At 45.5% G+C, this 14,438-nt stretch overlaps 1 protein-coding gene across 1 annotated transcript in view; it reads left to right on the forward strand.

Annotated features, from left to right (window-relative positions):
- The first annotated feature begins 773 nt into the window (after positions 1 to 773).
- ADAMTS20 (ADAM metallopeptidase with thrombospondin type 1 motif 20) overlaps positions 774 to 14,438 on the forward strand; it is a 322,687-nt gene continuing 309,022 nt past the window's right edge. Inside the window, exon 1 of the mRNA XM_075344979.1 lies at positions 774 to 887. Coding sequence (XP_075201094.1) covers positions 797 to 887 — 91 coding nt within the window. The 5' untranslated portion in view covers positions 774 to 796. The remainder of the gene's footprint in view (positions 888 to 14,438) is intronic.

A 14,438-nucleotide genomic window follows, 5' to 3' on the forward strand; every position in this document is an offset into this window, starting at 1 on the left:
GGTGTATTGCCCCTACAGTATATGCTGTATATGTGCCTCAGGTGTATTGCCCCTACAGTATATGCTGTATATGTGCCTCAGGTGTATTGCCCCTACAGTATATGCTGTATATGTGCCTCAGGTGTATTGCCCCGTGTCTGTACAGTGTGATATATCTGTATCTCTATTGCTCATACTGTCCATACTTTTGTACTGTAGTTTTGCTTTTCAGATCAATGTCAGTTTTCTGGACAGGGGTGAGACTTTTTCTAACAGGAAATAACGGTATTTTTCTACAGCCATGTGCCCCTCGCACTGTTCCCTCCCAGCAGTGAGGTGCGGGCAGCCATAGTGAGGTTCCCCATGCCTCCTCATGCCTCCCCGGGCTTCTCAGGTGGCTCCAGCACTGCTCACACCAGCATGGCGCGGAGGAGCGAGTGCAGCTGCTCGGAGCCTGTGATAGATAGGCTTCTTTCCAGTGAGGGGCTCCATGTCGGCTTGTGTCAGGGGCTGGCCAGAAGGCGGGCTCTGCTCTTTGATGTCGGGTCCTGGGATGGTCAGAGAGGACGGAGGAGCAGAGCTGCTGGCACGGTGCCGCGGCTCCACACATGCACTCAGTGCCAGCTGAAGACACCACAAGGAGGGACAAGGACGGAGCGATGCGAGGCTGGCACTGGAGGCACTTGTGTGAGGGGCACGGGCGGCAGCGGGCACAGCACTAGTGAGGGAGCCGAGGGGCGCGGGCTGGGGGAGAGCGGCCGAGGCGGGAGGGAGGGAAGTGAGAAGAGGACCTTCCCGGCTGCCTGCTCCCGGGAACATGCTGGGCGCACACTGGCTGGCCGGGCTCATCTGTCACCTCTGCTTCCTGCACATACGCTCCTGGGAAACAAGGCTTCACCCCAAGCAAGGTAATGGCACTGACAGCAGCACTGGAATGAATGGGAGTGCCCACCTTGTGGGTGTATGGACATGGCACTGGCTGCACTCATGGCTTCTACTAGTTGTAGGACTTTAGAGTGGAGCCTCCATGCCACATTCTGGCACTTGTATACGGACAGACCCGTTATAACTGTTGGTGCCCATTATATGACATGTGCCTCCTTGTTTGTGTTTGTTATAAGCTGGCACCATTAGGTTTATGCCATATTTTACAATGTATGGCAGAATATGGTTCAGGGACTAGGACTGGTCTTGACTAAAGAAATCTATTGATGAAGCGGTCCTCTGACATGATTCCTGCACCCACTCCTATGAGGGAGCCAATGGCGGAGCTCCTGTGGGGTGTCCCAAAGTGGCGTCACTCATTCATAAAAAGAGTGGCGTGTGCACGTGTCCCATTATTCTTATGCCATTGTTCTTTATGTGCCTCCAGCGTGAATCCAACATAAAACCAATGGATGTGAAGTAGTGAAGCGTCTATCACGACCCGTCCGGCACCAACATCCGACACAAACAACAGGCACCAACATTCTGCACAGACATCCGGCACAAACATCGGGCACAACATCTGACACAAGAATTCTGCACAACATCCGGCACAAGCATTGTGCACAACATCCGGCACAAACATCGGGCACAAGCATTGTGCACAACATCCGGCACAAACATCGGGCACAAGCATTGTGCACAACATCCGGCACAAGCATTGTGCACAACATCGGGCACAAGCATTGTGCACAACATCGGGCACAAGCATTGTGCACAACATCGGGCACAAGCATTGTGCACAACATCGGGCACAAGCATTGTGCACAACATCGGGCACAAGCATTGTGCACAACATCGGGCACAAGCATTGTGCACAACATCGGGCACAAGCATTGTGCACAACATCGGGCACAAGCATTGTGCACAACATCGGGCACAAGCATTGTGCACAACATCGGGCACAAGCATTGTGCACAACATCGGGCACAAGCATTGTGCACAACATCGGGCACAAGCATTGTGCACAACATCCGGCACAAGCATTCTGCACAAACCTCTGGCACAAACATTCTGCACAAATATCCGGCACAAACAACCGGCACACACCTCCGGCACAAACAACCGGCACACACCTCCAGCACAAATATCCTGCACAAATATCCGGCACAAATATCCGGCACAAATATCCGGCACAAATATCCGGCACAAATATCCGGCACAAACATCAGGAACAAATATCCGGCACACACTTCCAGCACAAACATTGTGCACAAACATCCGGCACGAACCTCCAGCAAAAATATCGGGCACAAACATCAGGCAGCAAAAATCCGGCACAAACATAGGGCAGCAAACATCCTGCACAAGCTTCCGGCACAAACATCAGGCAACAAACATCAGGCAACAAACAAATATCCAGCACAAACATCCGGGACGAACATCGGCACAAACGTCAGGCACAAAGATCTGGGCCAAACAACAGACATGAACCAGCACAAATAACCGGTACCTCACTAAAAGCCACAATGGCATGGGGTTTCCAGCACACATCGGACTGCAATGGTTTTACCATAAATGTGTTTATCCCTTTGGGATTCAAAAGAACTGGCTTTATTCAGTGCGTGGAGCCAAATCATGCAGCTCACCAAAAAACCAGGCTGCCCTTCGCTAATCTTGAGGTCAGTTTCAGTTTCTTGCCAGTGTAAGTCTTTCAGCCATTCCAAGTGTTGCAGATATGTGGTGGAAATTAAGTGCCCAAAACGATCCACCATTTTCTCCATTATTGGTCATTATTTCTCTACATGCCTATTTGTGCAAGTTTCATACATCATTCTGTAATGTCGCTATTATTTCCGCTATAGCCGTCCGCCTTTATCCTACATACGGCCAGATCTAACTTTTCGTTAGAATATTATGGTAATTACGTTTTTTTGAGTAAATGCAGTTTCACACACAGGAGGCTTTGAAAAAAAAAATTGTGACTTTTACCTGGTGTTTTTGTGCATTTTTTTTCCCCCAAAAAACACTGCGGATGGATATTATTTGAGGCTCCATAAGGATATGGGCGTTCTACAATACTTTTTTTGTGGCAGAAAAAACACTGAAATAGAATGTGTGAGGCTGAAAGCACAGAAATTGTTTTTGTGACAATTTTGGGTCAAGTCTTGATAGCGAAATTCAGAAGTGGGTTCCAAATGGGAAATAGAAGGAAGGACTGACAAGTTTTCTTTCTGCTGCATCCACTACTCACTTTAAGGCCCCTTTCACACATCAGTTTTTTTGCCATCAATCACAATTTGTTTTCTTGACAGATCGACGGATTCGTTGCAGATTGTGGCTAAACTGATGTGACGAATCTGACTAGCTAGGGACTAAATAATAAGCTGGAGCATGCTCAGTTAAGAAAAATGGAATTCATCGCTGGATTCCGTCATTTGACGGATTACGACGGACCCTGCACCCATAGGCTTCCATTCTATCAAATGCCGGACGGCTATGGATCCGTCGCTGTCCGTTTTTTTTACGTACACAAAAAACGTTACTGTGGTCACCGTCCGACTGACAAACATTTTTCGACAGATCTGTCGAACGACGGATGAAACGTGAGGCCATCTGTCGCAATCCATCGCTAATACAAGTCAATGAGAAAAAAGAAATCCAGCGGCATCAGTCGCTGGATCCGTTTTTTTTTTCAAAATCGACGGATTGTGACTGATGGCAAAAAACCTGATGTGTGAAAGGGGCCTAAGGGGTACTTTGCACACTACGACATCAGAAGCCGATGGTAGCGATGCCGAGTGCAATAGTCCCCGCCCCCGTCGCACATGCGATATCTTGTGATAGCTGCCGTAGCGAACATTATCGCTACAACAGCTTCACATGCACTTACCTGCCGTGCGACGTTGCTGTGGCCGGCGACCTGCCTCCTTCCTAAGGGGGCGGGTCATGCTGCGTCACAGCGACGTCACACGGCAGGCGGCCAATAGAAGCGGAGGGGCGGAGATGAGCGGGACGTAAACATCCCGCCCACCTCCTTCCTTCCGCATTGCCGGTGGAGGCAGGTAAGGAGATGTTCCTCGCTCCTGCGGCTTCACACACAGCGATGTGTGCTGCCGCAGGCACAAGGAACAACATTGTAACATCGGTCCTTCCGAAATTATGGAAATGACCGACGCTACACCGATCATACGATTTCGACGCTTTTGCGCTCGTTAATCGTAGTAAAAAGGATTCACATACTCCGATGTCGACAGCGACACTGGATGTGCGTCACTTTCGATTTGACCCCACCGACATCGCACCTGCAATGTCGTAGTGTGCAAAGTACCGCTAACACTCAAAAAGCAATTCTCAGACCAGACGAAAATACACGTGGACATTATCTGTGAATTACTGTTTTGTAAATATTTTAGAGTTGTCATTTTGCATAAAAAGAACAACTTGGCTATGAAGAAAAAGTTGTGAGATTGGACAAAACATTCAACCAAATTTTATAAACCAGTGGTCATGGTTTGCAGCAAGACCTTGTCAATAGATGCAAAGTTGCATTGTGACACCATGATCTTCATGTTACGTGGCCAGAGCCGTCTTGTAGCCTAGCCTTAAAGTTTAAAAAATAAACAATTTTGCAATTTAGTTTTTATTAAAAATGTTCTCAGTTCTCAAGAGCACAGGGATTTTTCATTCTATAGAGTACAGCAGGTTGCCTAAGTTACCGGCCACCTCTGCATTCTATTAGGAGCAGACGGATTCCTAGACAATGGGCACACGAGTAGAAGCTCTTTGCTATGCTGCTTGCTAGCGCTACATTGAAGATGGGTAGATGTCTGGATCCAGCATGATAAGTGCACTGTAACCCTCCGAAGTTGGAAAGGCAAAGCTACCCCTGGTAGAGCGCACAATTTTGATATAACTTAGATATTACAGTGGATCTATGAGGATTATCTTTACTGTCATTGGTGTTCCCTTAATAGAATAACTGTCATTAGTCTTTTTGTTGATTTTAATTTTTTTTTCTCAAAAGACGTAAAAAAAAATCTTTTTCGAGTATGGGAATAAAGTACCGGTACCCTTTTTACCAGCATCGGATGTGGGAGGTTATAGGATCCCATGAGTAGTTAGGTGCAGAATCAAATTCCTAACGTAGAAAGATCTGGAGAAAATTGGATTTACATACAATTACCATTCAGGACTTTGGAAAAGTTGTCTGACAAGCTAACAGCTGTTATTAGTGGTTTTCTCCCAGCATCTGTTATCCATTTAATAGACCAGAATAACTGAGGAAAGACTGAAAAGGATATTAAAGACTTCACACAGCACACTTTTTTTTTTTTTATTTCAAATCCTCCATAAGTTAAAGGGGTTGTCCTCCAGTACTGCATGGGTGCCCTGCCAGTCTCTGTTCTTTCTTTTCTTGGCTGCACAGGCATATAGCCATTGCAGTCAATCAGTGGTACAGCAGTGATCAACACATCAACGCTGTAGCCAGTGATGGCGGAATCTCATGCCATAAGAAGAGCTAGAAGACTGCGGGGGTTTCTGGCATCATTGGAAGAGTAACGGTGGGGATCTTATAGTTTGTAACAGTGTCTCCAATTTTGCAGAATCACCCTTTAAATGTAAATTATTACATATTATTTACCAAAACTTTTTCCACACCCACTGATATTGACTGGTTCAGCGGACACATTAATGGGTATGAGGGCATCAATCATCTGATCGTGGAGAGAGATGTCGTCAGGCATGTCCGATTTCTGGCTGTTGATTGCTTTGTTCTATCAGAAAAAGTCGCTGGCAGAGATGTGGCTTTTCATAAAGAACGTAGGAGTGCTTGGCCGAAAATACTTTCCTGAGTATGGGAGTGATGGCTTTCAGCCAAATAATCAGTCGAAACATGGTTTGGCCAACAGCCGTCTAATGTGTATGGCCAGTTTAGACAACAATGTCTAAAGATGCACCAGACTTATCATTCTGCATGAGCCACTGTGATAAATTTGGTGCATATTGAGACCTCCTAGTCAAGATTTACACTGGGTAACAAGCATTTAGAAAGTTGGCCCCAGCAAATAATGAACTATAGATATCTGTCATATCAGAAGATTGTGTGCAGGAACACAATAATTATATACCAATACTAAAATGTATACAAATGGATGACAAGTATAGACATATGTGTGGTATATATGGGAGACGAGTTATTGGTAGACTCATCAGTGATAAGAGGGGAAGCACTGAACAAAATCAACATGGAGTCATGCTCAAAGTAGTATACAAATTGTATATGCTTTATTAGACAAAGTAGGTTAAAAACATGGCCATGATGTGCTTACAGCAGAAAGAAAAGGGGGTGATGGTAGTCTCGTAGTTCGGCCTCGCTCCCACTTGTGATTAACACGGATGAGTACAATATTATAAAACATCAGATTGCGCTCCCACCAGTGTAAAACTATGGGGCAGTGTCCCATCTGCGATTTATTTTTCATGCCATAGTAGCATCAGAAAAGAAGCGCAGCATGCTGCGTTTGGCAGTGAGGCTCTCGTCACACACATCCATACAAGTCTATGAGTGCAAGTGAAACATTGAGCTGCACTGTGATGTCATCCAAGTGCAATGTTATTTATGCATAGAGAGGCAGTGGAGAAGATGGAGAGAATACTGTCTCCCTCTTCTCCGCAGCTGTGATCTGATAACATGGAGCACAGTCACATGACACTCTGCTCACGCTCGCAGCAGAGCCTGAGCTGAGTGTCATTAATATATCGCAACCGATGCTTTCGCATTGGATGCCATACACACGTGGGTGCGAAGCCTTAGGTACTCTCACACTGGCGTATAAAAAAATCTCATCCAAAAAAGTGGGACGAGTGAAATTCATTTGATACTCCATATGTCATGCGAGTGCTATGTGAGTGTGTGATTGTTTTCTCACCTAGCATCCGTATGAATTGCGCTTTTTCTCAGCAACTATTATTTTACAATCATTTACAGTTTTCTATGCTACAGAATGGTAATGTATCAGTAAAATTGGATGTGATATGGATGGTCTGTGTGTATTGAGTGACCAATAAGATAGAAATAGATATAGCGGCAAGAACCGCATTAATCACAGTAAACAGTAATAAATAATTTATAAAAGACTGACAGTGCACTCAGAAAGCAATGAAATGCCTCATAGCAATGTTGTGAAAGATACCTGCTGATGGTCAGGGCCTATAGACATGTCAGCTCAGGCAGTGATCAGTGTATTATGACCTCCATTGAACTTCCTCTGGACGTGAGATCAGCGCTTGCTGTCTGTTGCTGACACCCTTGCTGATGTTGTAGCTGAACAGTGGAAAATACTGACATGACCTCAACACTTGCTTAAATATGGATAGTAATTGAGGTTTTGAACTCTATTTTGCTAACATATGTTAAGAGCTATAGAAACAAAACATGGAAGCTGAATTTATAAAAAACACACAATGATACTTTGAAAGACATAAAGTTACCATTATTTTAATTTCTTATTACTGTAGTAGTGATGAACGAGCATTAAAATGCTCAAGTGCCTGTTACTCGAATCGAGCAGGTCGGACTTTCAGACTGCCTCGACCTGAGTAACGAGCATAATGGAAGTCAATGGGAAACTCAAGCATTTCTCCTTAACAGGAGGGTCAGGGACGAGATCGCTCTCTCTCCCTTTTCTGGGGCTTACGAAAAAATTATAGAGAATTAGCCACCCGGGAAATCAAGCTCTCAACTGAGTAGTGAGCGTTTTGAGCACCCTGATACTCAATCGAGTATCGAACAGTGTCGCGCACACTCACTCATGACTACTTTTCTTCTGCTACTGGGCAGGTAGACTCTAAATTCACTGATGAAATGTGTCTTCAGTGAGTACAGACTTTCCATTACTGAGATAGAAGACAGTTGGTGCTTATAAAGTTCTTTGGAGAACTGTATCAGTGGTTTCAACAGAACTTGCAGCACAATGTCTTTCTGCCTTCAGATCCTTTTTTTTCCGTCTCCTTTTCATAGAACTATAAATACTTAATGTCATCTCTTATCTCCGTAATGTGAAAATGTGTCTTCACTGAATAAGGATTATACATATTTTATCCATGAATTGAGAGTGAAAGATCAGTTCATGAGGAGAAAGAAGCAGATTTCTCTGATAAGATGTATTACAAAGTTGTTTTTCTTTGTCGCTCCATTGGGAGACCCAGACAATTGGGTGTATAGCTTCTGCCTCTGGAGGCCACACAAAGTAATTACACTTTAAAAAGTGTAACCCCTCCCCTCTGCTATACACCCTCCCGTGCATCACGGGCCCCTCAGTTTTTTGCTTTGTGTTGAAGGACGCACACATTCACGCAAGCTCCACGTTTTAGTCAGCAGCAGCTGCTGACTTTATCGGATGGAAGAAAAGAGGGCCCCTATGGGGCCCCCGGCATGCTCCCTTCTCACCCCACTCAGGTCGGCGGTGTTGTTAAGGTTGAGGTACCCATTGCGGGTACACAGGCTGGAGCCACATGCTGTTTTCCTTCCCCATCCCTTAGGGGCTCTGGGGAAGTGGGATCCTATCCGGTCATCCAGACACTGGGACCGGTCTCCCTCCGCAGCCCCTGGGGGAATCTGCCGGACAGGAGACGGAGTATCGTCAGGGACATGGCCCTGCATCCACAGGTACTCTGTGTCCCCGTTGGGACGGCGCATAAAGCACCTTGGGCCCGGACGCTGCAGCGACTGCGGCGGGGATATGGGTCCGGGACTACCGCGCCGACCGTGCACTGCCGGCCGGCCGCGGTTTTAACTTTAGTCCCCGGCTTTTGCGGCCTAGTATTGGATTCTCCCGCCCCCAGGCCTACCAGTCAGGGAAAAGGGCGGGACGGTCGGTATGACGCCGACAGTGAGGGCTGCTAGCCTCATCAGGTTTATCTCAAGATGTCATTGCCACCATGAGACAGGCCAGGAAATCAACGTCCGCCAAGATCTACCACAGGACTTGGAAGATCTTCTTAGCCTGGTGCTCGGATAAGGGTTTTGCTCCCTGGCCGTTTGCATTGCCCACTTTTCTTTCCTTTCTTCAATCAGGATTGGACAAGGGTTTGTCTCTTGCCTCTCTCAAGGGACAAGTGTCGGCGCTTTCAGTGTTTTTTCAAAAGCGTCTAGCCAGACTCTCGCAGGTCCGCACGTTCCTGCAGGGAGTTTGCCACATAGTCCCACCTTACAAGCGTCCGCTAGAACCCTGGGATCTTAACAAGGTGCTGACGGCTCTCCAGAAGCCACCTTTCGAGCCGATGCGGGAGATCTCTCTATCTCGCCTTTCACAGAAAGTGGCCTTCCTAGTGGCAGTCACTTCACTTAGGAGAGTGTCTGAGCTAGCAGCGCTGTCATGCAAAGTCCCCTTCCTGGTCTTTCACCAGGATAAGGTGGTCCTGCGTCCGGTCCCGGATTTTCTCCCCAAGGTGGTATCCTCTTTTCATCTCAATCAGGATATCTCCTTGCCTTCTTTTTGCCCTCATCCAGTTCACCAATGTGAAAAGGATTTGCACTTGTTAGACCTCGTGAGAGCACTCAGAATCTACATTTCTCGCACGGCGCCCCTGCGCCGTTCGGATGCGCTCTTTGTCCTTGTCGCTGGCCAGCGTAAGGGGTCTCAGGCTTCCAAGTCAACCTTGGCTAGGTGGATCAAGGAACCGATTCTTGAAGCCTACCGTTCATCGGGGCTTCAGATTCCTTCAGGGCTTAAAGCCCATTCTACCAGGGCCGTAGGCGCGTCCTGGGCTTTGCGGCACCAGGCTACGGCTCAGCAGGTGTGTCAGGCGGCTACCTGGTCGAGTCTGCACACCTTCACTAAACACTATCAGGTGCATGCCTATGCTTCGGCAGAGGCTAGCCTAGGTAGGCAAGTCCTTCAGGCGGCAATTGCCCACCTGTAAGAGGGGGCCGGTTTCCGGCTCTTTTTATCGAGGTATTCTGTTACCCACCCAGGGATTGCTTTTGGACATCCCAATTGTCTGGGTCTCCCAATGGAGCGACAAAGAAGAAGGGAATTTTGTTTACTTACCGTAAATTCCTTTTCTTCTAGCTCCTATTGGGAGACCCAGCACCCGCCCCTGTTCCCTTCGGGCTGTTGTTTTTTTTTGTGTACACATGTTGTTCATGTTGAATTGTTCTTTGGTTAATGGTTCAGTTCTCCGAACATCCTTCGGATTGAATTTACCTTAGACCAATTTATAAGTTTCCTCCTTCCTGCTTTGGCACCAAAACTGAGGGGCCCGTGATGCACGGGAGGGTGTATAGCAGAGGGGAGGGGTTACACTTTTTAAAGTGTAATTACTTTGTGTGGCCTCCAGAGGCAGAAGCTATACACCCAATTGTCTGGGTCTCCCAATAGGAGCTAGAAGAAAAGGAATTTACGGTAAGTAAACAAAATTCCCTTCTTTTCATATGTATTAAATTCATATCATGTGCTTGTTAATAAACGTAATCCAGTTGATCTCAGGAGTCAGGAGTCACTCCTATACAGAAGCACATGGAGCAACTCCACACAAGCAGCGGTGAGGTGTTTCTCGGGGGTCAACATTTTCCACACCTTCATAATACTACAGAGCAGATTAGAGTGTGTGGAATGGGCTCAAGATTTGATCTCTCTCCATACATGGTATATGCTGGCGGCTATGTTATATAGCTGGCATCTGCCTCTAAGGCTTGTTTCACACATCAGTGAAAAACACACGTTTTTTTCACTGATGTGTTGAAGGTGTGTATGTCCCTCCGTGTGCTGTGTTTTTAGCACACTTGTGTACTCCATGTGTTATCTTTGATAGCACACGGAGAGCAGGAAATTTATACTCACCTGTCCACGCTGCTACTTTCTCTAATGCTGATGTCTCCCGCATTGCTGCTTCTTGATCCGCGGTGCAGTGAATATTCATGAGCGGGCCTGCAAGCAAGAGACAGCAGCGCCGAAGACAGCAGCGCTGGAGACAGGTGATTTTCTCTGGTACATGTCACCGTTCACACAACTGTGTTGTCATTGTGACATCAGTGGTGCTGGAGAAAAACGGACTTATCTTATGTGCGGAACACACGCCACACAGACCGTGAGAAATCACTGATGTGTGCGCAGACCCATTGATTTTAATGGGTCTGCTCATGTCCGTGATTCCGGTACATATAAAAATGGCGACATACCTACCAGAATCACTGATGTGTGAAGGGGGCTTAACAGCAGCAACCAGAGCTGTTAACCATTTTGATGCAATTACCCAATTGCCAATACACTTGTGCCTCAATTGTGGGGTACCAATAGTCCTACTTAATCCTATCTCTGCTATCTTGGCTCTCCTGTGAGCTCAGTCAAAGGAAGATTTTAAAGTGTATAGTATAGAGGATTGGATTATCAAAGGTTAAGTTCTCTCAAGGAACTAAAAAAATCAGTTTAAAAAATGTGAGAACTTTTAAAACATCTGAAAAAAATTTAAAAAAACAATAAAAATTCAAATCACCCCCATTTTTACCTGTTAAATTTAAAGCAATTAAGCAAAAACATATTTGATATCGCCATATTTATAAAAGTCCGGCCTTTCAAAAGGATCAAAATCCAAAATTATTTGACCTGTACATTAAGTTTTTATTTTTTTTAGAAAATACCTTAGAATTTTTTTTCACTATTGCAATAAAACGTTTGCTATCACCATAATCTTTCTGACTTTGAGAATTATGTTGCCAGGTATTTTTTTTCCAATTAACATCATAAAAACAAACCCAAAAAACAATGTTGGCATTGAGTTTATTCACTGTGCGTAGAGGCATTTGTACAATTTTTTTGCCTCAGGAAGCGGAAAAACTGTAATTGTCTCTAGTGCCTTATTACAGAGAAATTTTCACCTAGAAGGAACATGAAGGTTTTGTCATAACACACGTTGTAATGGGAGATACGGAAAAATGCATATCTTTACATAGAAAATTTCAGAAAAAGTGAAAGTCCTCTGTGGTTGATACTTTTGAATGGCTAAATGAAAAGATGATGACAAATAGCAAGCTGTCCAGACTACTCAGGTCTTTCCATCAGGCACTATATGAAGAATCACATATATATGGGAAGGGGAGAATACTTGGGACACACAAACAGGAGAGTCAGTGCAGTTATCAATATCTCCATTTCTGTATGTACACAAAACATCTTTTTTCAGGTAGATTGCATCTGAAAAGTACAAGGAAACTTCTCATAAGGATGAATATATGCATTCTATGGAAAAACAACTTGCTGTGCATATGTTTAGGCTTTTGAGCATCCTTTGACCAAAGGAAAAAGGTTGTTCAGCTCACCTTAGGCGGGCTTTGCACACTACGACATCGCAGGTGCGATGTCGGTGGGGTCAAATTGAAAATGACGTACTTCCGGCATCGCATGCAACATCGTAGTGTGTAAAGGCTCGATGATACGATTAACGAGCGTAAAAGTGTCGTAATCGTATCATCGGTGCAGCGTTGGCGTAATCCATGATTACGCTGACACGACGGTCCGATGTTGTTCCTCGTTCCTGCGGCAGCACACATCGCTGTGTGTGAAGCCGCAGGAGCGAGGAACATCTCCTACCGGCGTCACTGCGGCTTCCGTAGGATATGTGGAAGGAAGGAGGTGGGCGGGATGTTTACATCCCGCTCATCTCCGCCCCTCCGCTCCTACTGGCCGCCTGCCGAGTGACGTCGCAATGACGCCATACGACCCGCCCCCTTAATAAGGAGGCGGGTCGCCGGCCAGAGCGACGGTCGCAGGACAGGTGAGTCCATGTGAAGCTGCCGTAGCGATAATGTTCGCTACGGCAGTTATCACAAGGATATCGCAGCTGCGACGGGGGCGGGGACTATCGCGCTTGGCATCGCAGCATCGGCCTGCGATGTCGCAGCGTGCAAAGTGCCCCTTAGGCTGCTTTCACACCTCTGGTTTTTGCTATGCGGCACAATCCGGCACTTTGCAGGAAAAACGCAACCGTTTTTTTTTTTGCTGCCGGTTGCGTTTTTCCTGCATAAACTTTAATTAGTGCCGCATTGTGCCGCATGGCCTTGCGTTCCGTCCGTTTTTTGCCGCATGCGGCGGATTTAGCCAATGCGGCGGCCGGATGGAACGTTGCCTGGCACGTTTTTTTTTGTGCGGCAAAAAAACCCGCATCGCGCCGCTTTTCCCAATGCATCCCTATGGATGCCGGATGCGGCGCGATGCGGCAAAAAACGTATCCGGACGCCGCATGTGGTTTTTGCCACTGCGCATGCTCAGTAGCATGCCGCAAGCGGCAAAAACCGGACGGGCCGCATGTAAAAACTTATGCAAAGGATGCGGTGTTTTCAACGCATCCGTTGCATAGGTTTCACAGCCGGATTGAGCCGCACGGCTCAAACCGGATGTGTGAAAGCAGCCTTGCCTCCATGAAGATCTGTTGCAAGGATGCTGCAATGCCAGACAGAGGAAATAATAGAATAGAAGATTTTCCAGCATCGGATCTTCTAAAACTTCAATTTTTTATTTATAGAATTAAAAAATTCACAAGGATGGTAGTACAAAAAATGATAAATGAAAATCAGACAGCCATAGTGTCACAAAACAGATGCGTTTCGGAAGATTCTAGTCCTTAATCATTGTGAATTTTTTAATTCTATAAATAAAAAATTGACGTTTTAGAAGATCCGTTGCTGGAAATTCTTCTATTCTATTTGAGCATCCTTTAACCGCTATAGATTTCAAAATATATCAAGTAATGAAAAGAAGTGACCCGACCATTCTTCACATAGAATAAAGCAGGACGCTCCTGTGTATGGTGCACAAGTAGGATCCTATCCCATATAATATTAGAAAGAGAATTTGGTACTCGCATGCAAAAGCATAGTTTTTTATTAAATATTCTGGGGTAATGCGCTTTACCAGCATATACTACATTTTCCTTTGTGCTGCTTTTTTGTTCTTGTTGGCCACTGAATCCTTTTGCAATTCAGTGTATTGATGAATGTCTAAAATTAAGACCGAAACGTCTGATTAATTGGATTGCTTCCATTTAATAAAAAGCTATGTTTTTGCATATGAATGCCAAATTCTTTATCCATTCTTCAGGCATCTTCCGTTCAGAAGACTCTCTATACTTTACAGTCAATTGGAGGCTCAAAAGAATCCCGTGCATGTTTTTGTGTGTTTTCACAGCATATCTACTTCAGAAATAGCTAGTGGTTTCTTCATTTCTCAATGGAGGAAAAACGACCCAAGAATGCCAGTCAAAAAGACAAAAAAAAAAAAAATTAAAATCACTTGCAAAGAAACACTGCTGGTGAAAAATGACAAAGCATGCGCTCATGAAAGACCAAAGAGATGGCAAAAATAACTCTTCAGAACAAGAAATTCTGACATTTCATGAACTAGTTTCCTCTTGGAAAAGTTAGCAGGTTTGCCCATTTATGATGACCCTGACATGGTTACTGTGGGTGAATTCAAGATCCGTATATTGGCTCAAAGAGGTCGTAGAGCTGAGGACTACTGCTTGGAGTTTAGACA

This window comes from Anomaloglossus baeobatrachus, chromosome 4, assembly GCF_048569485.1.
Source record: "Anomaloglossus baeobatrachus isolate aAnoBae1 chromosome 4, aAnoBae1.hap1, whole genome shotgun sequence".
Taxonomy (NCBI): Eukaryota; Metazoa; Chordata; class Amphibia; order Anura; family Aromobatidae; genus Anomaloglossus; species Anomaloglossus baeobatrachus.